Genomic DNA, 27,899 nt, shown 5'->3' with positions numbered 1-27,899 from the left:
CTCCTCACTTCCTCACCTATTAGATCAAAACTTAGTAGATTGAGTTCTCACGCACCTCCTATTTCCGTTATTGTTTTTATGAAATTACTTGTCCTCAGAAGCATGAATGTTCTATAAATAATTTTTCTTTAATAAATACAGTTATCCTGTAACTTATTATAAGTTCTGTTTAGCTAGCTTACCTTAATTATTTCTATAATACTTTATACTTGTGATATGGTTTACTATATATATAATCCCCATTGCTTACTTGTCTTATTTTATCTGCAAACCAAGCCTGTGAGATAATCACAAAAATACCATTTATGCATATTTAGGTACAAATATGTATTTATTTAGAATGTTATTAAGGAAAATGGGTTTTCCAAAATGAAGCAGCTTGTAATTATCTGTCTGACTCCTAGGAATGTGGATTGTCTTATTCTTGGTCTAGGGTTCCTTCCACTACAATCTGTTGATCAAAGAATAATTGTTCTATATAGGCCCAATCATCCTTCATTGTAGATAAATGTCACATTGTTAGGCTGTCCATAATGACTCAGTGCAGTGATAGACATTTATTTATTTATTTATTTATTTATTTATGTTTTGAGACGGAGTCTCGCTCTGTCGCCCAGGCTGGAGTGCAGTGGCGCAATCTCAGCTCACTGCAGGCTCCGCCTCCCGGGTTCACGCCATCCTCCTGCCTCAGCCTCTCTGAGTAGCTGGGACTACAGGCGCCCGCCACCACGCCTGGCTAATTTTTTTGTATTTTTAGTAGAGACGAGGTTTCACTGTGGTCTCGATCTCCTGACCTCGTGATCTGCCTGCCTCGGCCTCCCAAAGTGCTGGGATTACAAGTGTGAGCCACCGCGCCCGGCCAGTGATAGACATTTAGACAACACTGAAACTTTGTATTTTGAGACCTAAGGTCAAAAAAACAAGGAAATGGCCATTTATTCTTAATCAAATATATTTAATCTATTGATTCGGTAACGCTTATTCTATGATTGACTCCCTTGATATTTTATCAGTTCTTCTCCTCCTTCTCCACCATCCTCATTATAATCATCATAACCATGTGAACACATACCATTGAAATAATAATTTCAGTTCATATGTAAAAATCAGAATCTTAAAAATGTGAAAAATAAGAATGGTTTTCTCAATTAATGACTTACATATGTAAAAGTTTCTTGAGTGCTTTTATGCCTGCCGAAATTTTTCTCATATTCAATTGAGTATGGAAGTGCTTAAAATATTAAATATTGTTTTTCCTTACATTTATATTGAAAAGAGTTTAAGACACTTCAGGATTTTTTTAATTTGAATTTTTATTTGAGCATCTGAAAAATGCTTTACCAGATATTCATTTATTCATTCTATAATATATCTTGAGAGCATACTATATGCAAAATAGTTTTTTTAGGTGTTGAGATTATGGTAGTTATCAAAACCGATACAAACCCCTCCTCTGGTGGAGGTAACATTCTAAAGATGAACATAACACCAAGAAAGATGAACTTCTACTAAAAGCCTATGGTAGTGGAAAGTTTCAAACAGCTGCTATTATTCTGTGTTGCCTAGTAAATACGTGATTAAATGAGTGAGTCCTTCTGGGGTTTCTAACAACTTTAAATAAAACATCTCGAACACAAAAGGAAATTATGTGTGAATTATTAACATATAGATCGATCTATCTATCTATCTATCTATCTATCTATCTATCTATCTATCTATCATCTATCTATCTATCCATGATCTATCAAGTAAGCTGCCATCCATTGCTTCTTTTTCTTAAGATGAGATAGTAAATCAAAGTAGACGAGTATGGCTAAATTTATTTGAAGTTTTTTTTCTTTTTTCTTTAATCTGATTCATTTCTCTTTTCCTCTTTTTTTGCAATTACTTTACCGAAATAGGTAGCTGCTAAGTGACCATAACCAATAATATTTGTTTAGTCACAATAATCATTGAACATATTTCTGCATGTTTCTACACTGCATGTTTCTACACTGAACACATATAGAAAATTTTATGTCGAATTCAATTTCTGTATTGAACACATATAGAGAAAGGGGCTGACGCCTCTTCTTGAATGAGATGCAATCTCCCTGTACACAGTTCAATTTCTTCAATTAAGAATCTTTTAATATATTTCTATGTATATAATGAAATGCAGAATACAAAAGGTAATATTTTAATTTTTTATTGATTACGCAAATAAGTTCTAATTAAAAAGTTATTTTTGAATGTAAAAACTGTAAATCAGTGAAGAGTCAAAACGTGGTAATGACTAGTGAGCAATAGGAAGTACTGATTTATTATAGTTTAGGACATATGAAACCAGAAGGGAATTCATGTTGATTTTCAGTGAACTATAGATAAGCTTTTAGTTTAATGTTACCTTGATATTGTGGGTTCAATTAAAGAGCCAGTTCTCATTTTCAATTGGTCAAGTTCAGATCTCAGCTTTTCAATTTCTTCTGCTAATCTTTCCTAAAAAAATCAAAACAGTGTTACTCAGATGCCAGTAATATCAGCAACCAATTATGATAAATGAGTCTTAATGTTTTTTTAAAGGAAAAACTGAGGATATATTTTTATTAAAGGTTATTACACATAATAATAAAGCATGCCAAAATTTTCCCCTTGTAATAAAAAATGTGGATCGAGAAATCAATAAAAATTTATCTATAATCCGTGGCATGCACTAATCCTGAATATTTGAAAATTCGTGGGAATATTAAAATTATGACCAGCTATGTAGATGTCACTGAAAAATGCAGAGTAGAAATCATATGCAGTTTTGAAAATAAAGAAAGCATCTTTTTTATGCAGTAAATGAAGAATTTCCATTATTCTACGAGGGTTAAAGGACATATGGGTGAAGGAAAAAGATGATTGGATTGAAAGAAAGAGGAAAGTAAACTCTGGCTTTTACTCTGCATGAGATAGGCAACAATTGGAGGATTTTTTTAAAAAGTTATTTATTTATTTATTTATTTATTTAATTTTTTTTTTAAAGACAGGGCCTCAGTCTGTCACTGAGGCTGGAGTGCACCTTAAAAAATAAAGTTGACAACCGATTAGCTTGATATTGTCACAATTATTTGTACTTAATGATAATTTTCTCAAATTGGCATTATAGGTTCTGGTCTGCAAATCTACGAAGATAGGGGTTGTCTTAGAGCTTTAATTAACTGCTTTTATATTGTTATACAGGTCTAAATATATCATTCTAGATTTTTCTATTACTGTTTTTCCCCTTCCCAGTGGCTAGTGCTTGATATTTTACTTTATTCAAACTTCTTTTCTCATCACACTTTTTTTTTTGTCAATGTGGCCTTTGCAATGTTTTTCTCTGTTTTTTTATTCTCACTACCTCACTACCATCCTACTCTAAGCCCTTTTTATCTTTTTCCTGAATGATTTTTACCAGTTTCAGTCTCTTTCCTACACATTTCTCTGCTAGACATATAATTTTAAAACACATGTACAATAAACTAATGTGTTGCTTTAAAATGTTCAATAGTTTCTTATTGATTTGTAAATATCTTTGTTCATTATTTTCACAAAAGTGCGCTGAGTACCTCTTGTGTGTCAGGCACCTGAGATACAGTAGTGAGCTGACAAATGTCTTGCCCTCATGCAATTTAGAATTTAGTAGAAAAGATGAATAATAAACAAGTAGGAATATAGGAATATAGAATGTTGTTAGAAAGGAGAAAACATGGGAGTCATGGAAAGGTTTTTCAATAAAGTAATACTTGGGCAATGACCTAAATAAAGGAGAAATTTAAAAATGAGACTTTTAGGAAAAGGCATGGCAGACAAAAGCAACAGCATGTACATACACCTCTTAGTGGAAATGGAGTAGAGGGTAAGGAGTCCAGTGTGGCTGGATTGGAGAGGTTTAATTGACAAGTAGAGGATACTATTTAAAAGTATGATTGCAGAACTCAGGAATGGTAGTCCTAAAAGTGGTTGTAAACCACTTCAAACTCTGGCTTTTACTCTGCATGAGATAGGCAACAATTGAAGGATTTTTAAAAATTCTTTTATCTATGTATTTATTTATTTAAGGACAGGGTATCACTTTGCCACTGAAACTGGAGTGCAGTTGTGTGATCACAGCTCATTGCAGCTTGAACTCCTGGGCTCAAGTAATCCTCTTGCCTCAGGCTTTCAAGTAGTTAGGAGGACTACAGGTGTGCACCACTGCACCTGGCTAATTTGTTTTTATTTTTTATTTTTGTAAAGATGGGGTCTTGCTATGTTTCCTGGATTTTCTAGCAGAGAAGTGGCATGATCATTCTAATGGCTGTGAAATAGATTGTCAAGTTAAATTGGGAGGCAGAAAAGAGAGGAAATTTTGAGGCAAGAGAGTAATGGCTTGGACAAGACTGGTGTTAGAGTAAGAGTGGCTATATTTTGGCTATATTGTGAGAGTAGAACTAAGAGGATTTGATATTGGACCAGATGTGGGATATGAAATAAACATAGGGGTCAAGACTAAGTCCAGGTTTTTTAGCCTGAGTAACTGAAAGAAAGAAAGAAAGAAATTGTAAGTATGATTGACTGAGAAGACTGCTGGTGTGTTAGGTTAGGTGGTGGTGGTGTTTGATGTGTGGGAGTGGGGTGAGAATATATTGGCATGTTACATTTGAGGTACCTAGGTGTCCATATGGAGATATTGAGTTGGCATTAGAATATATAAACTCTCTCAGGGAAGAAGACCCAGTAGGTAATCTAAATTTGGATGTGCTCAATTTATAGATGGTGTTTAAATCCAGGAGATCAGATGAAGTCACTAGGGGTGAATCAGAGAGAAGAAAGGAAAGCTACCTAGAAACTTCAAATTTTAGAGATAAAGATAGAAAGGGAAACACTGAGAAAAGAGTTTGAGCCTACAGAGGGTTTTGCTGATAATGGACTGTGAGTACAGTTAGTTTAGTGGAAATTTGAGGAATTATAGAAGATGTGGTCAGATTAGTGAATGTGCCCATCTAAATGGGATGATAGTTCAGAAATGAGATATGATTTGGGATTTACTCTCTCTGGAGACTGACACAAGCAAGGATGCAAAGCATGGCATGATTAGTACTCTTGGTTGCTTAGGCAGATTGTTGGAGTTACAAGACTTCGGTAGGTGGTGGGGGAGTGGGTTCTGGGGATATTGCCAGGAGCACACAGAGCTTTGGATAACATAGCACGCATAACAGCATCAAGTCCAAAATTCACAATCTGCTCAAAAACTACTTCTTTAAATACATACCAGTCACAGTAAACTTCTGATGATTCATCAAATCAATCATCTTGATTTTCTTTGTGCTGTTGCAGAGGATTCATCCTCTACCTGGAATGCTCTACCTTTATTAAGATCATATATATCTTTAAGAGGCTACTAAAAATGTAATCTCCTCTGTGTTGTCTTTGTGAACTACCTCAGAAAGAATCAGATACTATCTTCTAGGTCCCACATTACATGGTTCTAAAGACCTATCTTTCAGGTTCTAAAGACATATCTTTCAGGATGCAATTAAAAATAACTATTTTTAATTGCATCATAATATGCAGCATCCAGTAGGGTTAAATGTATAATTGTTCTCTTTCCTCTATTCTTCATCTTTTCCAATACCTTCTATATCCCATACTATCCCTCCCTCCCTTCCTTCCTTCCTTCCTTCCTTCCTTCCTTCCTTGCCTCCTTCCCTCCTCCCTCCCTCCCCTCCCTTCCTTCCCCCTCCCCTTCCTTCCTTCCCTTCCCTTCCCTTCCCTTCCCTCCCCCTTTCCCTTCCTTCTTCCCCCTCTCCCTTCTTTCCTTCATTCTCTTTTTCCCTTTTTTCTCTCTCTCCATTTCTTCTATCTTTTCTCAACAAACAATTATAGATCACTTCTTAAGTTAGCAATCCTATCTTCTTTAACAAAATAAGATAAAATTGCTAACAATAACTTTACAGGCTAATGAAGACGAAAAATATTATTAGCAATTACCATTAAAATTTCACAATCTACCCTTAGTTTCCTCTTCTACCACATGCCCTACAACAGGAATAATTGATTCCAGCCAAATAGTTGTGCCTATTATTTAAAATGTCACACTCATTACCCATCCCCTCACCCCACCAAGCACCTGTGATCATGCCACATGCACTATGTTTGAAAGCCTGGCATCAGAGTCCTACTTTCCCTTAAATCTTCAGTCAAGTCCCTCCTTCCTGAAGTCTTCTTCACAGCAGCAACAAATCATGGTCTTTCCTATCTGTAGCTCTTATTGCCTACTTCACTAATTTGGCACTTGGCATCTGCTACCCTGCATCCTCATTGGTTTGTAAAGGCTGTGTTCTCTCTCCTCAATTAGATTTTTTTTAGCTCCTTTGGAACTAGGATTATGTTTGGACATATATAACTTAGCATAATTCTTATATATGATAGTATTTAATGTATTTCTGCTGAAAGAATATCTAAAATTAGACATAAATTAGTGCATATATTTTAATTCTATTTATATAAGGCATAAAGCAAGACAAAACCATTGTTTAATGTTCTAAGTCAAGATAGTGATTATCCTTTAATGGAAGAGTATGAATATAACTAATTTCTGAAGTGCTACTTTTTGGTGAATTTGGGTTACAAAGATTCATCAAGCTCTTCCTCTCTATGTACACTTTACTGCAGGTATAAAAAAAAGTTAAAATTGTTTTACAAAGATAGCATACTAAAATTATTTTTTCAAATTTATTTTACAACAAAACATTCATCAGTGGAATAGAAAATAAAAATAGAAAAATGGGCCCAAAATGTAAGTTTCCATTATACCTTATCATGTAAAGATTCTTCAAGATTCTTTCTGAAAGTTTCTGATTCTTGAATTAAAACATTCTAAAGAAAAGAAAATAGCAGAAATAATTAATAAATTAAACAGAAAATACTTAAATACATATTGATTAATATCTTATCACTCAAGAATCCTCTTAGATTCCTTCCTTAGTACAGGTATTTCTTGGTTTCCATGGAAACCATGCTTTGATGAAATTTTCAAATGTGAGAACTTCACATTTAAAAAATACATAATTTAAATGGGAAATGTTATTTTGCAACACTTGAAGAACAAACGAAATAAATATTGCATTTTAAGCTATTTCTGTTTGCCTTTTCTCAGACCACATTTTAAATTAGAAACTATTGGTTATTCTTCAAATAAGAAAAAGTGAGCAACAAGCTAAATCTTAGAGGTGTTATAAAAAATTCAGAAGAACTCACTTCTATTGTCTGACGAAAGAAGAAATTGTGAAATCATATTCTTAAAAATTTCACTTTCTGGACATCTACTGCAACGTGGAATTAACAATTTATAATGATATTTAAATTATTAGAGAAATAACAAATTCTAGCTATTCATAAACCTAATATTACATGTCACAAAGTAATGTGGAAATAAGTTGGCATCATAGATACTTAAAATAAACCTTGCCAGAAAATTATTTTTGTTGTTAAAAGTTATTTATTTTTCTACAAAACACAAAGGTACTATAAGGCATTATTTAAAATACTGTATTCTTTTTCAAAGTTATAGAGTAAAATTAAACTAAGAGTGTAGTAATTGCATAGTGGCCATGTATTTGAAGTTGCATGAGAGGAAGTCATGTCTTAGTACTTTTTAATGGGTAAATTATTCAAACTACTTTAACTTTTTGTCAAAACATTTTCCCCATTTTGGTTTATTTTATGTACTAATGGAAAATGTCTAGCTAAAATAGTGATTGGCATTCAATCTAGATTTCTAAAATGATGTGATCATCCGGGTTTTATACCCTACCTTAATTTATGCTCTGGAATTGGTAACCAGCTCTCATAACTCTTGCTGGTCTGGTAGCTGCCAACTATCAATGAGACATATATAACTGTAAATCACATTGTAGACTGTACAGAAGCACTATTTCTGAAATAATGCAGCTGAAAATACTGGATTCCTAAACCCTTTACTGGGATTGATACTAGTTCTTTTGATGATATAAACTCACTTACATTTTGACTTTTAGTCTGCTGTGTAGATATCAGTCACTTGACACATGAATATTTCAAATAACCTCCCCCCGAAAAAAGTATTGACTTGTGTCTCATCACTTTTCTATTTTGCATACCAGGCAGAGGATAAATAAAATATTTTCATCATAAAAGCACAGCATATTTTAATACATTTGCCTCATATGAACATGTGAATATAAAAGATTTATATATCATGCAAATTTTTTATTCATCCCAAATTTGATCTTACACTTTTTTAAATAAAAAATATGCATTCCTTTCTAAGAATATACCAGGCATTTTTAAAAAGTAAGTAAATGGATCATCTGACCATTACAATGATTGCAGCTGTATATAAAACAAACATGAGCATTGCAAAATATTCATGTGATTTTACCCTTCTATCATTTTACCTTTTCTTCTAGAGCAGCCATTCTTTCCTTTAAGTGTAGTTGTAGGCGTTCATTGGATTCAGTCAGAAGTCTATCAACTGTATCCGATAATCTCTTGTTATGCTCCTCATTCATTTTCTCTCTTTGCCTAGCCTTACATTTTAAAAAATGACATAAAAATCCATTCAAAAACTGTTTGAGATTATTTTTATAGTGTTGCTAGTTTTAAATTGAATTTAATTTTACATCTGTTTTGATTAAAGTGGTGGAAACTTTTTCTTCAAAGTCTACAGGTCATATTTGTCAGTTTTAAGTATAACCCATGCTCAGTTAAAGGCTTTCTTCTTATATACAGAACATGAATTCATAAACCAATGATTGGGGGGTAATAGTTCTTAACATACATACTCTTTGAAGTTCTTGATTTTTCTCTTCAAGTTGACCCTCTAAATGTCTCATACGTTCTTCAATATTTCCATGTCTTTCTTCAGCCTGTTAAGAAATATGAAGAATACACCTGAAATGTAAGATTTGGTTAACACTTTTCCTCTAAATAAATTGAAATAAAATGTAAAGCAAGCTACTACCAACTGCAAACGTAGTTTTTAAAAAATAAACTTTCTTCAAACAGGCAGCTGAACAGCATTGCTTGAAATGTGTCAGCTACAAAGGCCTGTTACATCCAAGCATCAGCAAAACATTGGAGTTATTTATGAGCAATGAAATCAGCCAAATGTAACATGCAGACTGTGCATGGTTTGAACACAAACCTGCCATTGTCCAATCTTAAGCTCCTGAAGCACTGAACTGCACAGATGGTTGATTATCAATAAATAAAAGTAACATAATTTTTATAAATGAAAAGAAAAACTTAGATGGATTCTATTTAGCAATAGAAAGTAAAGTCCAGTAGGACTACCTTCCTACGTATGGAGATCATTTCTTGTAGTTTAGCTTCCATAACATATTGATAATCATCAGATGAGGTAGAAGAGGTTGGATCAGACTAACGAGTCAAGGAAAAGGAGAGGGACAAAATTGAAAAATCAGAACTAAAGACACTGACACCGAACAGAACACAGCACAGAATGCTTAAAAGAAAGGTGTGACAGCAAATTTAATACTTTAATAGACAGAATTTTATGTGGAAAGAACTACATTGATATTTGGTGAACACGATGCAGTTGATGGTTTTAAATAAAAAACAATAATATACTAAAATAAAAAGCTATCAACCTAAGATATGAAAGGTTAGTGATGGCTGGCAATGAAAGACTGCTACAGAATGAATAAAGCAACTCTGAAAGAGTTATATAATAATTGGAATTATGGGAAACCAAACACCAGAATATGTCTCTGATAGATTGTTAAAAGTTTGTATTTGGGTTTGTTTGTCTATATTACTTAAAAATAACAGAAACAGTAGTTTCACAATGTTGAGGAATATGCTAGACAATGACTCAGGTGTAATTAATTTGGAACAAAATTTATTCTAAACCTTGCTCTGTAGAAAAAAGATAAAAAACTAAGCCTAAGGGTTATTGTGAGTAGTCCCCAATTCAAGCAAGATTGAGTTTCCTCAGCAACAGGAAAACTTATGAAATGACTTCTGGTGTCTGAATGCACACTATGGTCATTGGTCCAGAATTTAATGGCCTACTCTCAGATACTTGGTCTCAGATACTGGTCTAACAGTCCACTCTCAGATATTGGTCTAGAATTTAATGGCTTACTCTCAGATAGGTTTAATTAGAAATCTTAAATGAAAATGATTGAAAGTCCTCAAATTATCAATTGACAATAATGCTGTGAGAACAAGAAATCTTGTTTGTGACTCTCCTAAATGACACTAGGGGCCAATCCCAAACTGTTTCTGCATTGATTTGTTGCTGTGGAAACAAAATAGTGCCTAAAGTGAATAGGCAGCACAGTTTCCTTGTAAGCTCATGTTTGCCCAGTGCCAAGGTTAGATACATGTCTTGGAGGTGACCGTCAGGTTACCACAGGTGCAGAGTGTTCAACATATGTGACATTGCTGATAGCAAAATTGTTAGTATGTTATGCAAGGATTACATATGAAGTTACATCAACATTTTAATAATTGCAAGTAATTATTACATTTAAAGGACTCTATGTCAGGACTACAAATTTAACTCCAGAGCATATTCTATCACATTTTATAAGCTCATTCTAAAACAGTGAAACTCACTTTATGGCAATATAGGACTATATATAAATATGTCATGCAGTAATTGAAAAGAAATAGTAACCTATTCATTTGATTCAGATGCATATATACTATTTTATGTAATAAATTCAAATTTAATCTATGAAAGCAAATATTTAACATTTCAATTCTGGTGTGCTTATGCAAACTATAATTCAACATTTACATTTTGTAAGGTTTTCCTTCTGATATTCTTATTTTATAAATGTGGAAGATAATAAAGACATACCAAATAACCAATTTCTTTCCTCAAGTCGTCCTCAAATTTCCAATTTAGATGCTACACAGAGTTACCATGGTCCCCAAATGCCATAATTTTTTTTATAATATTATTTAATTTTAGAGTTCTATTAAGAATACAGTAAGTGGATGAAAATGTTGTTGAAATTATATAATCTAAATTCATAAAGTTATCTGTGATCCTTCAAAATTACATTTTAACATGCAGTTAGTAGTGTTTAAATTAATTAGATGACTGACTCAAGACACTTGAGACATGAATATTTCAGCTGCCAAGACTGTGTCTTCAAAAATACAAGTTTTTAGAGGTCTTTAAAACTTCTAGTTGTTTCTGTTTACTTATTAAAAACACATCAAACTTAAAAAGAAAAAAAAAACACCAAAATTGTGAAAATTCACTTCAGAGATAAAATAAGAATTTGGTCCTGTTTAAATTACTATTATTGCTGATACATTTTATTGGTACTAGAAATAAATAAAATACCTCATTCAAGATGAATTATGTCCTTGCAAAAGGAATATGCATTTTAATTAAAAAGTAGATATAATAAATCACAAGACTGGGAGCCCAAAGTAATCTTTATTGGTTAATTGTGTGTAAACTCGCCAAAGCAAAAGTTTTAGTCGTATCCATAACCATTAATCAATCATTCTGACTTTCTAAAAGCCATAAATAAGCTTTGTCTATACACACACACACACAAACACACACACACACACACACTCACATTAGAAGGAGAAAAATAGTTTATCAACCAAATAATGCATTCAGACATCCCATCTAAATAATATATACTGGGACCAATTTTCAACCAACACTACTGATTTGCATTCTATGTGAAAACTACAGTTTTAGCAATTGTTGTAAATACAAAGATCACACAGAAACAGTCCGCTATTTTTTATACTCCTTGGTGAAAAACTGTTTATCTTGGTTTCACTCCTTAATATGATATAGGAAAATTTAAAATAGACTAAAGTTTTAGGATGAACTACAGGCAGAAATGGTTTTGAGAACAGGAATAAACTCAGAAAGGGAGAAGAAATTAAATTTAAAGAGAAAGACCTAGAAAAAGGAAGAAGAAAAGGTGACAGTAAAGTAGAAAAAAGTATATTGGTGAAATAAAATGTCTGAGGGATTATCAAGAATATCATTCAAAATATAGGGGGAGGATCCCATGTTTAAGCTAAGAAAAAATATTTTTACTTTACTGAGTAGTCAAAATGTTAATGAACAGAAAAAGACTATGATGATCCATAATAAGGAAATACCAGAAACAAATTGAAACAGAAAAAAAAAAACAGATATAAAGATAGACCCTAAAGGTCTTGAGAACAGAGTACAAGAAAAAGTACAAGGCTGTTGAAACCACAAAACTTGGGAGAAGAAATGAAAGAGTGATCCTCAAATGTCAAAAAAAAAAAAAAAATGACAGGCAAAAGGAATGTGTTCGGGATAAAATCTCAGTACTTAAGGAGCTTTCATAATGAATAAAATACAGTAATAATATAAAAAGTATATATTTGAAATATGTTGCTGACATAGCACCAGTCAGAAAAGAAAGTGATAAAAAGGAAAGTGAATTAGAGCATTTGAAGACTTTTTGGAAGAATTACAATTTTCTGAAAAATGAAATCAAAGAGGTTCAGAGACAGTAAAGGGAGGAGAAAGCTGAGGGGAGCTATTTTTTGTGCCCAAGGTAATATTTTATATATATATAAATTTAACAGACTAGACAAGATAAGAGGAAAAAATATAAGGCACCTAATTCCAGTTATTTTTATATATTCTAAATCAATAATTCTTGGGAATATTTAATATAGTATTTTTTATGTCAAATATTATATTTTAAATTGTTTTTATTCTCAGTCTGTCAAAGGTTAATGTGGGGCAGTGATTTTCTGAATTGTAAATTGTGTTACTTGGAGGAAATTGCAGATTTTCTTGTGTTTTAGTCAGGATAATATTGATAATTATTTTAAGCTACAGTTTTACAAAAGTTATTTTTCTTATTCAGTCACTCATCTAACCCCCAAAATAGTGCAATTGAAAAAGATAACTCTTTTTGAAAGTCCTTTATGTTCTTTAGATGAAAGGCCTAATTATGCATATCTTAGTCTAAGTTATAGTCATTTAAGATCTGTGTTTACAAGAAAAAAATGAAATAATACCAACATGTTTAAATATTTTTTCAAATTAAATGATAAATTTATCTTTATCTTAGAAATCACACATTCCTGAAATTGCCAGAATGGTTTACTGGCAAGGTTTGTGACTATGGAATGATCCAAATTATAATCCCATCTTAATCAGTTTTATCCAACTAGTTAATCCAACACTCTAAACTATTTCAATGCTCTCTAATCCTGCTCTATGCCGTCAAAGGTTTGCCTTTCATTACCTGGTTAATTGTCCTATTTTAACCAACAGGAAGATCAGTCCACTGTTCATTTTTAATTATTTGCTTTTTTAGAAAATCAGGTGTGTGTGTCTACTTCATTGCTGCATCAAATTATTTTGGGTAAATCCTAATCCCATAATTTTAAACTTGAAGTCCAGATATCTATCATACTCACTTATCGTAGTAGCCTTGAAAACTCAGCAAATATTAACGATTGTGTAAAAATATAAATTGTGTGATTATTTTTGAATTCATATCAAATGTCAAACATGCTTTTAGTGACAAAATGTAGTTTTATTTAACTTGTGACATATATATACACTTTGAAATGATGCCATTTCCGTTCGACTGTGAGGTCAGAATAGTCCTTTTTAACATTATAATGCTTGTAAAATTCTAAAATATTCAGATAGTTGCAGAATCTACCAGGCATATTATACATAAAATTTTGAACATTCTTCAGAGTATTACTGATTTTAATTTTCAGAATAAATTACAACTATAAAGCCGCTTTCTGATTTTTAATTGTTTTAGACCTCAGACTTTTATAAGTCTAACTTCCCACTTCTAACAAGTTTTAGACTGTAGTTGGAGAGGAATCAAGAAGTTATGATATTTTCTATACTTCTAATAGCAATTGATGTGAAGCCTGTTAAACTGTTATGTCTCATATAACATTATCGTTTTTTGTTTATCTCCAGGATTATTATACAAATATTACCATGGAAAATTAACTATAACAATGACATGAAATTGTACTTGTTTTGTTAATGTTTAAATAGGCAGAGGGATCATCACATTTGTATAACAATTATTCCTGCTGGCATAAATATGTATGACAAGAAAAAAATTAACTTAATAATAGATCAATATAATAAAGATTAAATAAACTTAATTTTCATAAAGGCTATAGAAAATCTTTATACATTTCATTTTGATTGCCAGTCCTTTCTACAAATATATCTAGGTTGACCAGTTGTTCTAGTGCAGTACCTTGGTTAGGGCTGCAATTCTCTGAGCCAGTTCAGCCTCTACTTCAGGCAAGGTTTCAGCCTTTCTCATGGTCTGCTGCAACTTTTGTTCAGCTAGCTCAAGACGTTCTTGTAACTGTCTGTTTTTCTCTTCCATCTGAAATGGGAATGGGAGTAGAGACACTTAAAGAGTCAGAGTTTGGATAGCAAACACCGGTCGACAGGGGCTTTGCACTTCAGCCATGATTCTAGATTTAAATCAGCCACTACCACACCTAAATGTGCAAAGTGTTGATTGTTGTCTTGTTTTCATATATAGCTTATCTGTTTCCTTCATAAATTTCAGCACATTAAAACAACGAAAAAGCTCTTACCACTGGCAGCAAAAAGGAAAGAAATTACTCATGAGTATACATTTTAACAAAGGGAATATAGGTCAGTATTAAGACATCAGATATACCACCATAGCAAAATATTGAAAATCATGGTATTTAGACTGGAGTGGGAGAGGTAATGTAGCATGATGATCCAGGCTCTAGAGATAAGGTTGGCAAACATTTTCTGTAACAGGTCAGATAGTAAAAATGTTAGGCCTCGTGTATCATATGGCCTCAATCCCAAATACTCAACTGTGTTGTAGCACAAAAACAGTCATAGACAACGATTAAATGATTGGGCATGGCTGTGTTCCAATAAGACTTTATTAACAAGAGCAGGCAACCAACCAGCTTGGCCCACGGCTATAGTTTGCCTGTTTCTGCTCTAGAGCCCAATAAACTTAGTATTCCATTATTGGCTTTGGTGTTTAGTAGATGTATGATCTTGGGAAAGTCTGACTGTCTCTGAACTGTTGTGTCTTTAGTATAATAACGCTACCTACTTCATAGGTGGTGGTTAGAATTAAGTGAGGTAATACATGAAAACTGTTTAGCACAGATTCTGGCTCATGCCTATATGAAAAGTAAATCAGAGTCATTATTTGTATTATTATTAAGACAAATAATTTATCTTTCTAGAAAGTAAATTTCACACTGAAAATCGTATTTGTTTTGCTAGAGAATTTCAAATTTTAGAGAATGATTACTCAAACATCTGTCAAGAAGTACCCTGTTTTATTTACTCCCTGTTTTGTGAGAATGATGAGAACGCATGGACCAGAAAAAAACCAAGACAGAGATACTGAACCTGTCGTAGGATAGCTTCTTTATTTGCTAACTCATTTTCTAGTTTATCATTCATGTCATGTATGGAGGTAGATTCTCTCTGAGCACTGAGGTAACGCTTTTCAAGGGTTGTAATTCTTTCTTCCATATCTTCCTTTTGTGCCATGGCCTACGATTAAAATAATTTAAAAAAAGCAAATCAGATTCTCATATTGTTTAATTATTGTCTTGTTAGTTAAATAAAAATGAAACATAAAACTATTGCATTCTTGAAGTAAATATTCATTCCTTTCTTTTCATTGAACGAATGTGAGATCGCAGGTGCATGTTCCCAGCTTAGCTGTCAGAATTATTTGTGTATCTTCAGGTAACCAAAAGCTTTCTGCTGTCTAAGAATGCAATGGAGTAGCTTTTGAAGCTGTCTACTGTAGAATTGGCATTCTTGTAAGAGAAGTGGCAGATAAATTAGTTCATTATGCAGTAAAATTAAGTACAATTATGAGTAGAGTTGCAAGTCATAAAATTGTTAAAATGGTGGCTACAGTTCTAAATTGTAAAGCAACCTTCAAATAGATAACAAATACCATCCGTATTCTTACCTTTACATTAAGAAAGAGGAACTCCGTGGTTAAAAGGGCAGGCCAAAAAAAAAAATAGTACATTTGGATCTTATTTACAAGTTTACCAACTGACTTAGAAACTTAGCCATTTACCTAGTTATATATGTTTCAATTACATAAGAGTTTAAAGAAGTCCAAGAACACATAAATATAGGAAAAAATCAAGTTCAAGTGGAGAAAATCATGGCATTGATAAAATTTTAAGCAGTAATTTTTAAATAATCGAATTTATAGATAGTAATATGGAGATAATTTTACCTTACTCACAGCTTACATGGAAATTTATTGGTAGTTAGATAACCTACTTTATTGACAAGATGTTAGGGGAAAATCAAGTGCAGAAGTGAGGCTCATTGGCCTGGAATGGTTTCCTGAGAATGTGGGAAGCTTCTTTGTATAAGGATCCTGGAATTGAGGAAATGGCTATAGTTTCCATATCTTATTATTCAGAATCATTTCATCACTTATTCTTAATCAGTGCCTTTGTCACTCTCCTACAGGGTCCAGAGCCAGTCCTGTTACATATAATAATCAGATAAACAGACAGCCTTTCTTCTAATTTTCTTTCTTTTTTTTTTCAGATGATAACTCTAATGAAAGGATAGGTTGAATAAAAAGTAAAATAAGGAATAAAATAGGTAATGTCCTAATCTAATATAATAGCAAGACATAAATTTTGTTTAAATAAAGAGAGAAAATACCAGAAGTAGTGGATAAAAGGGTTGAAATTAAGAATTTCAGGGAAATGAGATGAAAACTTGAAGTGAGATGCTGTGTGTGTTTATACATGTACCATATTTATACGTGCCATTATTTGACTTTGAAGATTTTTATATATATAAAAAATTAAAATTAATTAAAAAGTAATAGATCAGCCAGAGGTGATGACTCACACCTGTAATCCCAGCATTTTGGGAGGCCAAGGTGGGCAGATCTCTTGAGGTCAGGAGTTCGAGACCAGTCTGCCTGGCTAACATGGTGAAAACCCATCTCTACTAAAAGTACAAAAAACTTAGCTGGGCGTCATGGCACATGCCTGTAATCCCAGCTACTCAGAGAGGCTGAGGCCTGGGAATCGCTTGAACCTGGGAGGTGGAAGTTGCAGTGAGCCGAGATCGCACCACTGCACTCCAGCCTGGGCCACAGGGCAAGACTCCATTTCTGGAAAAAAAAAAAAAAGTAATAGATCCACCATGAAACTCATCATGTTGTCCCTAGTCTCCTGCCCACCCACAAGTTAGCTCTCTCTCTTGTATTTTTTGTCTTTTACTCTCCTTACTTTTCCTCCATGATATTTCTAAATGATCATATTGCTTCTTGGTTTCAATACTTTTATTTCTTCCCCTCCATCTTCAGGGTAAAATCTGAGCTACAAAGCCTAGAAAAAAAGTGGTTTTGTGACCTGATACTTCCTTACTTCAGTGTACTGGGGCTAATAACATCCCCCCAAAATCCGTGTCCACTCTGAACCTGTGAATGTGACCTTATGTGCAAATAAGATTTCGTTGACATAATCAAGTTAAGATGAGGTCACACAGGATTAGGATAGGCCCTAAATCCAATGACTGGTGTTTTTATAAGGAGGGGATTTGGGGACACAGTGATCTACGGGGAAGAAGGAGGAAGTCAGTCAGAGAATGGAGTTATACGGAGTTCTACTGCTACCAGCCAAGAATGCCAATGATTGCCAGTAACCATTAGAAGCTGGAAGGGGTGAAGAAGAAATCTCAATAGAACCTTCAGAGAGAATATGGCCCTGCTGAAACATTGATTTCAGACTTAAAGCCTCCAAAACAGTGAGTGACTAAATTATGGTTGATAAGCCATACAGTTTGTGGCAATTTGTTATGGCAGCTTTACAAAACTAATGCACTCTGTGACATCATGTCTACCTGAAATGTGTTCTGTCTTCTTTGTCTAGCTCAATCCTACTGACCATCAAGACCCAGTCAAAAGCTACTTGATTAATTATGTTGACATTAAAGTGCAAACATAAAAAATTAAATTTAATCTATGAATTCAGCAAAAATTAGCCAGACTAATTTTTAAGAAATATTATACTCATACCCCTAGATTTTAGGTATCCCAAATAATGCCTACTATTTAAAAAGCTTTTTATTTTCACTTTTGACTTTTTCTACTTTACATATTTTTTATCTCAATGATGGTAGAGTTTTTATCTTAGAGGATCCTTTCAGAGTGCTTAATATTGTATTCTGTCAGTTTCATTTGCAAACAGAACTCTGGGAAAATTTTGTGGCCTGAAGAGAAAAGTCTAAAGCTAACCTGTATAAATAAACTTCTTACTAAATTTTAACAGCAATAAAATCAATAAAAGGCATACACACATTTCTCAAGAATGTGAGCATTGAAGTAGTACATACTTGCTCCAAATGCTAGTTTGGGACACCTACTAACTCTGCTATAAGGGATCAATATTGGTCACCTTTTCTGTGCTTCACCTTCTTCATATGTTGTGTGGGTTGAGATTCTAATATGTAGCACATAGCATTGTTGTTAAGAATCAGGAAGTGCTTTGTATGGTGTCTCATGTAGAAAACACCCTCGCTAAATAATAGCTGTTATTTATTATTAATTACTATTACGTACACAATTAGATGATCTCACTCTATGATATAGATTACATGCAGGAATTTTTGCATTTTGTAATTTTGGCCCTGCATTTTTTGATTCTGTGATTCATGTGGGAGATTCAATTTTTAACTGCAGGCTGTGTTGCCAAAAATAAACTGGATTTACAAGTCAGAGAAATAGCTTTTCCCTCTGTCATTTGAAAAATTCTAAAAGAGGAAGCTTTTCCTAGTCTCTAAAACTTGCTACCTACAAAAAAATGAGAAAAAATAAAGATTCAATGATCTCTTGACCTGAAGTTCATGTATAAATTGGATTTTTTCATATTTAATAAATATAACTCACTGGTAATTCAGATCTATTAAAGTGAAAAAGATAACTACATGTTTCAGATAATAGAAAAGGCAACACTGAGATGTATTTAATTCATTTAATCACATAGTGAAATTCTGAAGAACTGTTAATAGGAAGTTGGAAATACACGATGGTTTTATTCACAAAACAAAATGTAATTAAAATACTCCACTGAAAATTTTAGTTACTGGCACAGCTATGTATTTGATATATCATTATCCATACACAATTAATAATCCTTTTGATTAAAAACTGGAGAGATAATCCACTTGTATGAGATTGTCTATTTTTCTATTTGAGTGCTGTGTCTAGCTTTAATCCAACTCACGTATTCTTCATAGGTCAAAATCAATTTAAGGAGTTTTGTTTGAAGACAAAATGTAAAATGAAAGTAAATTTTGGATAGATTTCTTTTTTGACAAAGAAAAATTAGAAAAGTATATTCTGAAGCCATCAGTGGAACATATTTATAAATTAGATTGGTGCAAAAGTAATTGCAGTTTTTGCTATTCAAAGTAATAATTCATTTTAGATACCTTAGAATGTCCTCACATGCAAAGCAAATTATCTTCCCGTTTTTTATTATATGGTTGTTTTTTCTTGTTTCCTAATTTTTACTCAATTATTACAACAAACGTTTGTTACCTGTACAATTTATAAATCATACTATGCTAGCAATGCTATAGGAGTACCAAGAAAAAGGAGCTTATTTTTTTCTACTAAGAAACTTGCAATCCGTGGCTTATGCCTATAATCGCAGCCCACTGGGAGGATGAGGTGGGAGGATCACTTGAACCAGGAATTTGAGACCAGCCTGAGCACAATAGCAGGACCCTGTCTCTACAAAAAACACAAAAATTTTCCAGACATCATGACATGTGCCCTTTTGTCTTAGCTACTCCCAAGGCTGAGGTGAGAGGATTGCTTGAGCCTAGGAGTTCGAGGTTGTAGTGAGCTGAAAACACTACTGCACTTCAGCCTGGACACAGAGCAAGACTCTTTCTCTAAAATAAATAAATAATATTTTAAAAGAATAATTAAGAAAAGGAAAAGAAACTTGCAATCCAGTTGACTCTGTGTGACCATAACCCAGAAAAATATTCAGGAAAATAAAAGCTTTAAGTGCTACGTAATTTGTTTTTTAAGTGATTTTCACATCTTCTTGCTTATTGAAAAAAAATTGATTATTGAGAGGACAGTTATATTGTAGCTGCATTTTATGATAGTTGCTATCACTGAATTATTTATTATGCTGTGTTGATTTTGGAAGCAGTTCATAGTGGAAGAAGCACAGGTTTTGAAGCCATGCTGATCTTATTTCTCCTCCGTGCTGCCGAGGAAGGAACTGCATAGATCTTTGGCAAGTTACTTTACCTCACTGAACCTTATGGGTCTCATCTGAGAAAAATGGAGATAATAATTAGCATTGCCCCTTTTGCCAGTTGTGAGGAATTTGAGAATTTCCATGTAATACACCTGTGATAGTTTTCACATGTGACTCGTCCTTAAAAAATCCTTCATAAACCATGGGCCTGGGTCTTGAGACCTGAATATTTCAGAATTAGTTTATTTAGCTTTCACAGTGCTCTGTGTGTGTGTGTGTGTGTGTGTGTGTGTGTACAAAAAAAAAAAGAAGTGATGCATCCAGTAATGCAGGCTGAGTGTAGGCCCTTTCACAGGTTTCATCAATGCCATCAGTTCCTACAGTCTTGCACCTGGCACTTTACAGTTTTCCATTGCCAGCCTGGCTCTGAAAACATTTGTGTTTGCAACCTCCCTTCAAAGGTGGAAGTCAAACTGTCCCTGTTTGCAGATGACATGATTGTATATCTAGAAAATCCCATTGTCTCAGCCCCAAATCTCCTTAAGCTGATTAGCAACTTCAGCAAAGTCTCAGGATACAAAATCAATGTACAAAAATCACAAGCATTCTTGTACACCAATCACAGACAAACAGAGAGCCAAATCATGAGTGAACTCCCATTCACAATTGCTTCAAAGAGAATAAAATACCTAGGAATCCAACTTACAAGGGATGTGAAGGACCTCTTCAAGGAGAACTACAAACCACTGCTCAATGAAATAAAAGAGGATACAAACAAATGGAAGAACATTCCATGCTCATGGGTTGGAAGAATCAATATCGTGAAAATGGCCATACTGCCCAAAGTAATTTATAGATTCAATGCCATCCCCATCAAGCTACCAATGACTTTCTTCACAGAATTGGAAAAAACTACTTTAAAGTTCATATGGAACCAAAAAAGAGCCCACATCGCCAAGTCAATCCTAAGCCAAAAGAACAAAGCTGGAGGCATCATGCTACCTGACTTCAAACTATACTACAAGGCTACAGTAACCAAAACAGCATGGTACTGGTACCACAACAGAGATATAGATCAATGGAACAGAACAGAGCCCTCAGAAATGATGCCGCATATCTACAACTATCTGATCTTTGACAAACCTGACAAAAACAAGAAATGGGGAAAGGATTCCCTATTTAATAAATGGTGCTGGGAAAACTGGCTAGCCATATGTAGAAAGCTGAAACTGGATCCCTTCCTTACACCTTATACAAAAATTAATTCAAAATGGATTAAAGACTTAAATGTTAGACCTAAAACCATTAAAATCCTACAAGAAAATCTAGGCAATACCATTCAGGACATAGGCGTGGGCAAGGACTTCATGTCTAAAACAGCAAAAGCAATGGCAACAAAAGCCAAAATTGACAAATGGGATCTAATTAAACTAAAGAGCTTCTGCACAGCAAAAGAAACTACCATCGGGGTGAACAGGCAAGCTACAGAATGGGAGAAAATTTTTGCAACCTACTCATCTGACAAAGGGCTAATATCCAGAATCTACAATGAACTCAAACAAATTTACAAGAAAAAAACAAACAACCCCATCAAAAGGTGGGCAAAGGACATGAACAGACACTTCTCAAAAGAAGACATGTATGCAGCCAAAAAACACATGAAGAAATGCTCATCATCACTGGCCATCAGAGAAATGCAAATCAAAACCACAGTGAGATACCATCTCACACCAGTTAGAATGGCCATCATTAAAAAAACAGGAAACAACAGGTGCTGGAGAGGATGTGGAGAAATAGGAACACTTTTACACTGTTGGTGGGACTGTAAACTAGTTCAACCATTGTGGAAGTCAGTGTGGTGATTCCTCAGGGATCTAGAACTAGAAATACCATTTGACCCAGCCATCCCATTACTGGGTATACACCGAAAGGACTATAAATCATGCTGCTATAAAGACACATGCACACGTATGTTTATTGCGGCACTATTCACAATAGCAAAGAGTTGGAACCAACCCAAATGTCCAACAACGATAGACTGGATTAAGAAAATGTGGCACATATACACCATGGAATACTATGCAGCCATAAAAAATGATGAGTTTGTGTCCTTTGTAGGGACATGGATGAAACTGGAAAACATCATTCTCAGTAAACTATCGCAAGGACAAAAAACCAAACACCGCATGTTCTCACTCATAGGTGGGAATTGAACAATGAGAACTCATGGACACAGGAAGGGGAACATCACACTCCAGGGACTGTTGTGGGGTGGGGGGAGGGGGGAGGGACAGCATTAGGAGATATACCTAATGCTAAATGACGAGTTAATGGGTGCAGGAAATCAACATGGCACATGGATACATATGTAACAAACCTGCACATTGTGCACATGTACCCTAAAACCTAAAGTATAATAAAAACAAACAAACAAACAAACAAAAAAAAACAAAGATGGATGATGAGAGATATTCCTTTCTCAGGAAACTCTTCTAAAATAGATACGTAGAAATGATGGGGCTGATAAGAGTAGTTGTATTTTAAAATAATTCCACATGAAGGGAGAACGTTTTGCCCATTAGAATGGATTCTTAATAAAAGAACACCTGGCATCAGAGGAGTGACATTTTCCATCTGACTGGGTGTTTTGTCACCTACATTCAGAGGCTATTAGTATCAAGGAGTTATTTTTAAATAGACAGTAAGAAAATGGGAATTGGATGTTGGGCTTTACCTGTAAGTGATGCTGGATTAGATAAGCATTAATAGAGCTATGAGTACTAAAATGAAAGGAAATCATTTAAATCTCCAGAACCAGGAGAATGAAGATGGAAAGAATGAACAACAGATCAAGAAGTGAGCCCAGTGATTTGATAGCCAGAAATCCTAGTAATTCCTTAACAGTGATACAGAAGAGGGGTTAAACTGCCTTTACTTTATGAATTCTCTGAGTTTGAATTGTGAGGAGTAGTGAAGAGAAGAGACGCATCCATGAACTATTAATTCATAAAAAGTTGTATCACTATCTGTGCTGCAGTGGAGCAGTCTACCACTTCATGGTTCATCTATCTCTTTTTTGTTTTGTTTTGTTTTGCTAGCAGGCATTGTCGCAGTACATATTCTGGTATCATTCATACCTTCTGATATTTACTTATAAATACCTATTCTTTCAGCAAAGATTTTTTGAGTGCCTATTATACAATCAATAGCTGCGCAGGTTCTCTGAAGACAGCAGTGAACAAAACAAGAAAAAAAAATCCTAGCCCTTATAGATGTTTACGAATAGTTGGGGAGGGAGGCATATGATAACCAAGTATATCAGTAAAATATACATTGTGTTAGGTGATAGAAAGTCCTGTGGGATAAGCAAAAAAAGAAGAAGGAGAGTGTATATGTGTAAATAACAAGGTCAGGGGACATTTCACTGAGAAAATAACATTGAACAAAAGGTAGAGAGAAAAGAAAATGCAACAAAACAGGTCTGGCTTGCTTAAGAGGTCACTCCAGTTGAGCAGAGCATGTTAGGATGACAGTAGATGATCTCCAAGAGGTCAGGAAGGTGGTAGTAGAGAGATTGTACATGGCTTGTAGACCACTGTAAGGGTTTTGATAATAGTGTAAGTAGAATAGGTAGTCATTAAAAAGTTTTAAGCATAAAAGTGACATGAACTGACTTATAGGCAGGCTGCTCAAGCTGCTGTGTTGAGCACAGACTGAGGTGAGCTGAACGCATGTGCAGGAAGACCAGGGAACAAATGACCATTGAAATAATCTAGTGAGAGAAAGTGATTGTGTAGAAAAAGAAAAAGCCATGAAGATTCTGAGAAGAGGTCCCACTATGAATATTTTGAAATTGTAGATAACAGGATTTACTGCTGAATCAAACCAAGTGTGTGAGGGGAGAGATCTTAAGGACAGCTTCAAGATTTTTGGCCTGAGCAACAATAATAATGGATAAGGAAGACTGCAGGAGGATCTGGTTTGTTGAGAAAATATCAAGAAAAGAGTTTGAAAATGCTAATTTTGAGATATCCCTTAGTGACTGAGAGAGAAACATCTGGAAATCAGGAAAGAAGGACAAGCTGGAGATATTAATTGGGAATCGTAAGATGATGGTGGCTTTTGGAGCCATGAGACTGCAGAAATTCACCAGGGAAATAAAGGTAGGTAGAGAAGGGAAGGCGCTCCAAGGTGGGGGAGGAGAAATAGAAGCAGTAAAGGAGCCTGCGATGAGGTAAGCAAGTAAATACGGATGAAAACCAGGAAAGGATAATGTGCTATTAGCCCAGTGAAGAAGTCCTCTGGAAAATGGATCAAGTGCTTCAGACAACTGAGAATTGAACCTTGGATTCAGTAACGTGGAGGTCAGTAATGACTTTTATGAGAAGAGTTTTGGTGGAACAATCAGGGAAAAAGTAAGATACAATTGGCTTACGAGAGAATGGGAAGAAAAGAATTGGGCACACAGAATAGTGCCAACTTGATGAACAACTAGCTAATTATATACAAAAGATTTTTTAAAAAATAAAAATACATTTAAAAGAATATGTAAAAACAGAAAAGGCAAAAAGTCAGAAAACACAATTTCCACAAATATAATTTTCTTTTTAGTTGTGACTGAAAAGGTGAAAAAGTGAAAAGATTCTAAACTTTCACTTTAGCAGGTAAAATGATTTAGCAGTGTTACAAATTAAACATCTTCTAGTATTTTTTGTAGTAACTTAAAGTACTCTCTTTTTTCACTTGATATTAGCCAAGAGACGGAGAAATGACTAAAGTACTCATTTTTTTTAAGTAGAAAAAGGGATGTTATGTCTAACAGGAATTCAATATATAGACATAGAAATGTTATGTTATACATATGCGTCTATATGTATATTAACAGAGATACATTCACCTTCATGACACAAAACCAAAATAAGCAATGGAACAATTTAAAGTATTTTTGTAGTATTCCTATATACTAAGAATATAGCAATTCATGATTCATACACATATCTAGAGTTATTTAAAATTAGAGGCTTACATTTAAAAAATTTTATTAACAGCTTCAGAATGTCTTTGTTATATCTGACCCTTGATAGCACAAATTTCTTTCCATATATATTTAAAGCGCTCATGAAGTAAACTATGTTTGCCCTATTGAACAAGTTTCATAACTAATATAATACATGCCAAAATATGGTCTTTTGAGAAGTAAAAAGTGTATGGTCATTACGGGAAATTATGGAAACAGTATCTCAGAAGCAGCATTCAGAAATCAAAGACTGAAAGTGGCATGAATCACTTACCTCCCTAATGTCCCTTTGATACTTGGTGTTCATTTCTTCTGTTTTAATGAGATCTTTTCTTGCTGTCTCTGCTTCCTGTTCCACCTCTCCCACTCGGGAAGAAAGGGCTGCTAAACGTTCTTTCATCTGGGCCATTTCATAGTTTTGCTTTTCAAGCAATTCTTGTAGTTCAACTATTTGACTAGTTTCATCGGTTGAGTCTATAGAACCATTGGACAAACGCTGCAGAAACAGAAAAAGAAATGGCACTTAAGAATTTTCATCTTTAAAATTTAAAATAAACTTAAATTAAACTGACACTGCTTTCACACTGAGAAATAAGAAATTCTGAAAAGAACTAGTTTTGCCGAAAAACTAAGTTTCTAAGGAAACTGTTAATTGACATTAAAATATGAAGGCAGATCAGTAATTTTCAAACAATTTAATAGATGTATTTGAAATGGAAACTATGTTATGCTCTCTCTCTATATAAAACATAGCATAAAACACTGATGTATCCTAAACATTTAAATGTCAGCTACTATTTTATCAATTAGATATATAATTTATTATTAATTTATAATACTATAACACCACATGTTATTTTTAATTAATAGGTAAGGACCTATAAGGTGTGCAATTTTAAAATTTTTCTTCAAGATCCCTTGTAAATCTTTAAGTTTTATTTTCAATGATGCCCAGAAGAATAACTTACCAAATATTTTTTTATCAAAGATTATTCCTTCTGTGAATCTGACTTAGCTGGAACAAACATATAGTATAGAAAAGTTTTTTATCTATATTGCTATTAACATAAAATCATGTGTGCATGCAACTCACAGGAAGGAGGCTGAAAGGGGTTAAATATTTTGAGAGGTGATTTTTCTTCTTTCCGAAAGGACTGCTTAGAAACCACGGTTTTCTAAAAGTATGTCTTCAGAAGTATGCCCTACAGCTAAAGTCCAAAATATATAAACAAATCAAACAACTCAATAGAAAGAAAATAAAACCCCAGATTAAGAAACAGGGAAGAGACCTGAATAAACATTTCTCAAAAGAAGACATACAGATGACCAGCAGATACATGAAAAAATGCTCAATACCAACAATGCATCAGGAAAATGCAAATTAAAACCACAATGAGATATCACTTCATACCTGTTAGAATGGCTATTAGCAAAAAGCCAGTAAGTGTTGGTAAGAGAATAAGAATGTGGTAAAATGGAACCCTTGTACACTACTAATAAAAATGTAAATTAGTATAGCCACTACAGAAAAAGGTATGAGAGTTCCTCAAAAAATCAAAATTATCATATGATCTAGAAATCTCACTTCTGGGTATACAACCAAAGGAATTGAAATCAGTGTGTGGAAGAGATATCTGCACTCCCATGTTCAATGCAGAATTATTTACAATAGCCAAGAAACAGAATCAACTTAAGTGTCTATCAATGGATGAATGGATAAAAGCGAGTGTGGCATACATACACAATGAAATCCTATTCAGTTTCTAAAAAGAAGGAAATTCTGTCATTTGTGACAACATGGATGAACCTGGAGGACATTATTCTAAGTGAAATAAGCTAGGCACAGAAAGACAAATACTTCTTCACCTCGCTTATCTGTAGAATCTAAAAAAGTCAGACTCATAGAAGTTCACAGAAGAATGGTGGCTGCCAGAGGCTGGAAAAAAAGGATAGCTGTGATGAGTTAATGGGAGATATTAGTCAAAGAGTAAAATAATTCAATTATATAGTAAGAATAATGGTCTATTACACAGCATAATAACTACAGTTAATAATAAATAATACATTGCTAGAAGAGTCGATTTTAAGTGCTCTCACCACAAAAATGATGTGAGTGAGGAGTGATGGATATATTAACTTGATTGAATCATTCCACATTGTATACATATATCAAAACATTACATTGTATCTCACGAATATGTACATTTATTATTTGTCAATTAAAAATTAAAAAGCCTGGTGTTGTGTCTCACTCTTTTAATCCCAGTGCTTTGGGAGGCTGAGGCAGGAGACTGCTTCAGCTGATGAATTTGAGACCAGCCTGGGTGACATAGCAAGGCCTCATTTCTAGAAAAAAATAAAAAATAAAAAATAGGGTGTGGTGGCATGCACCTGTAGTGCTAGCTGCTCAAGAGGCTGAGGCAAAAGGATGGCTTGAGCCTAGGAGTTTGAGGCTGTAGTGAGCCATGATCATGCCACAGCACTCCAGCATGGGCAACAGAGCCTTACAGCCTTTAAATAAATAAATAAATAAATAAATAATAAAAGAAAAGAAAGTATGGGCTGTATGCGGTGGCTCGCTCTTATA

At 33.9% G+C, this 27,899-nt stretch overlaps 1 protein-coding gene across 23 annotated transcripts in view; it reads right to left on the bottom strand.

The window, feature by feature from the left end:
* The window catches only part of PPFIA2 (PTPRF interacting protein alpha 2), a 510,037-nt gene that overhangs the window by 103,299 nt on the left and 378,839 nt on the right, over positions 1–27,899 (bottom strand). For 15 of the 23 annotated variants that reach the window (XM_030819900.1, XM_030819901.1, XM_030819898.1 and 12 more), the window contains 8 exons: positions 25,587–25,808; positions 15,428–15,574; positions 14,265–14,399; positions 9,322–9,408; positions 8,811–8,894; positions 8,424–8,555; positions 6,802–6,864; positions 2,387–2,478 (listed from right to left, as the gene is read on the bottom strand). In XM_030819900.1, the coding sequence (XP_030675760.1) occupies positions 2,387–2,478; positions 6,802–6,864; positions 8,424–8,555; positions 8,811–8,894; positions 9,322–9,408; positions 14,265–14,399; positions 15,428–15,574; positions 25,587–25,808 (962 nt within the window). The remainder of the gene's footprint in view (positions 1–2,386; positions 2,479–6,801; positions 6,865–8,423; positions 8,556–8,810; positions 8,895–9,321; positions 9,409–14,264; positions 14,400–15,427; positions 15,575–25,586; positions 25,809–27,899) is intronic. The other 8 variants (XM_003259605.3, XM_030819909.1, XM_012500234.2 and 5 more) reach the window with 1 other exon arrangement.

The sequence above is a fragment of the Nomascus leucogenys genome, chromosome 10 (genome assembly GCF_006542625.1).
Source record: "Nomascus leucogenys isolate Asia chromosome 10, Asia_NLE_v1, whole genome shotgun sequence".
NCBI lineage: Eukaryota > Metazoa > Chordata > Mammalia > Primates > Hylobatidae > Nomascus > Nomascus leucogenys.
Note: the sequence above shows the minus strand (reverse complement) of the source record. Positions and strands in the feature narration are given on the sequence as shown.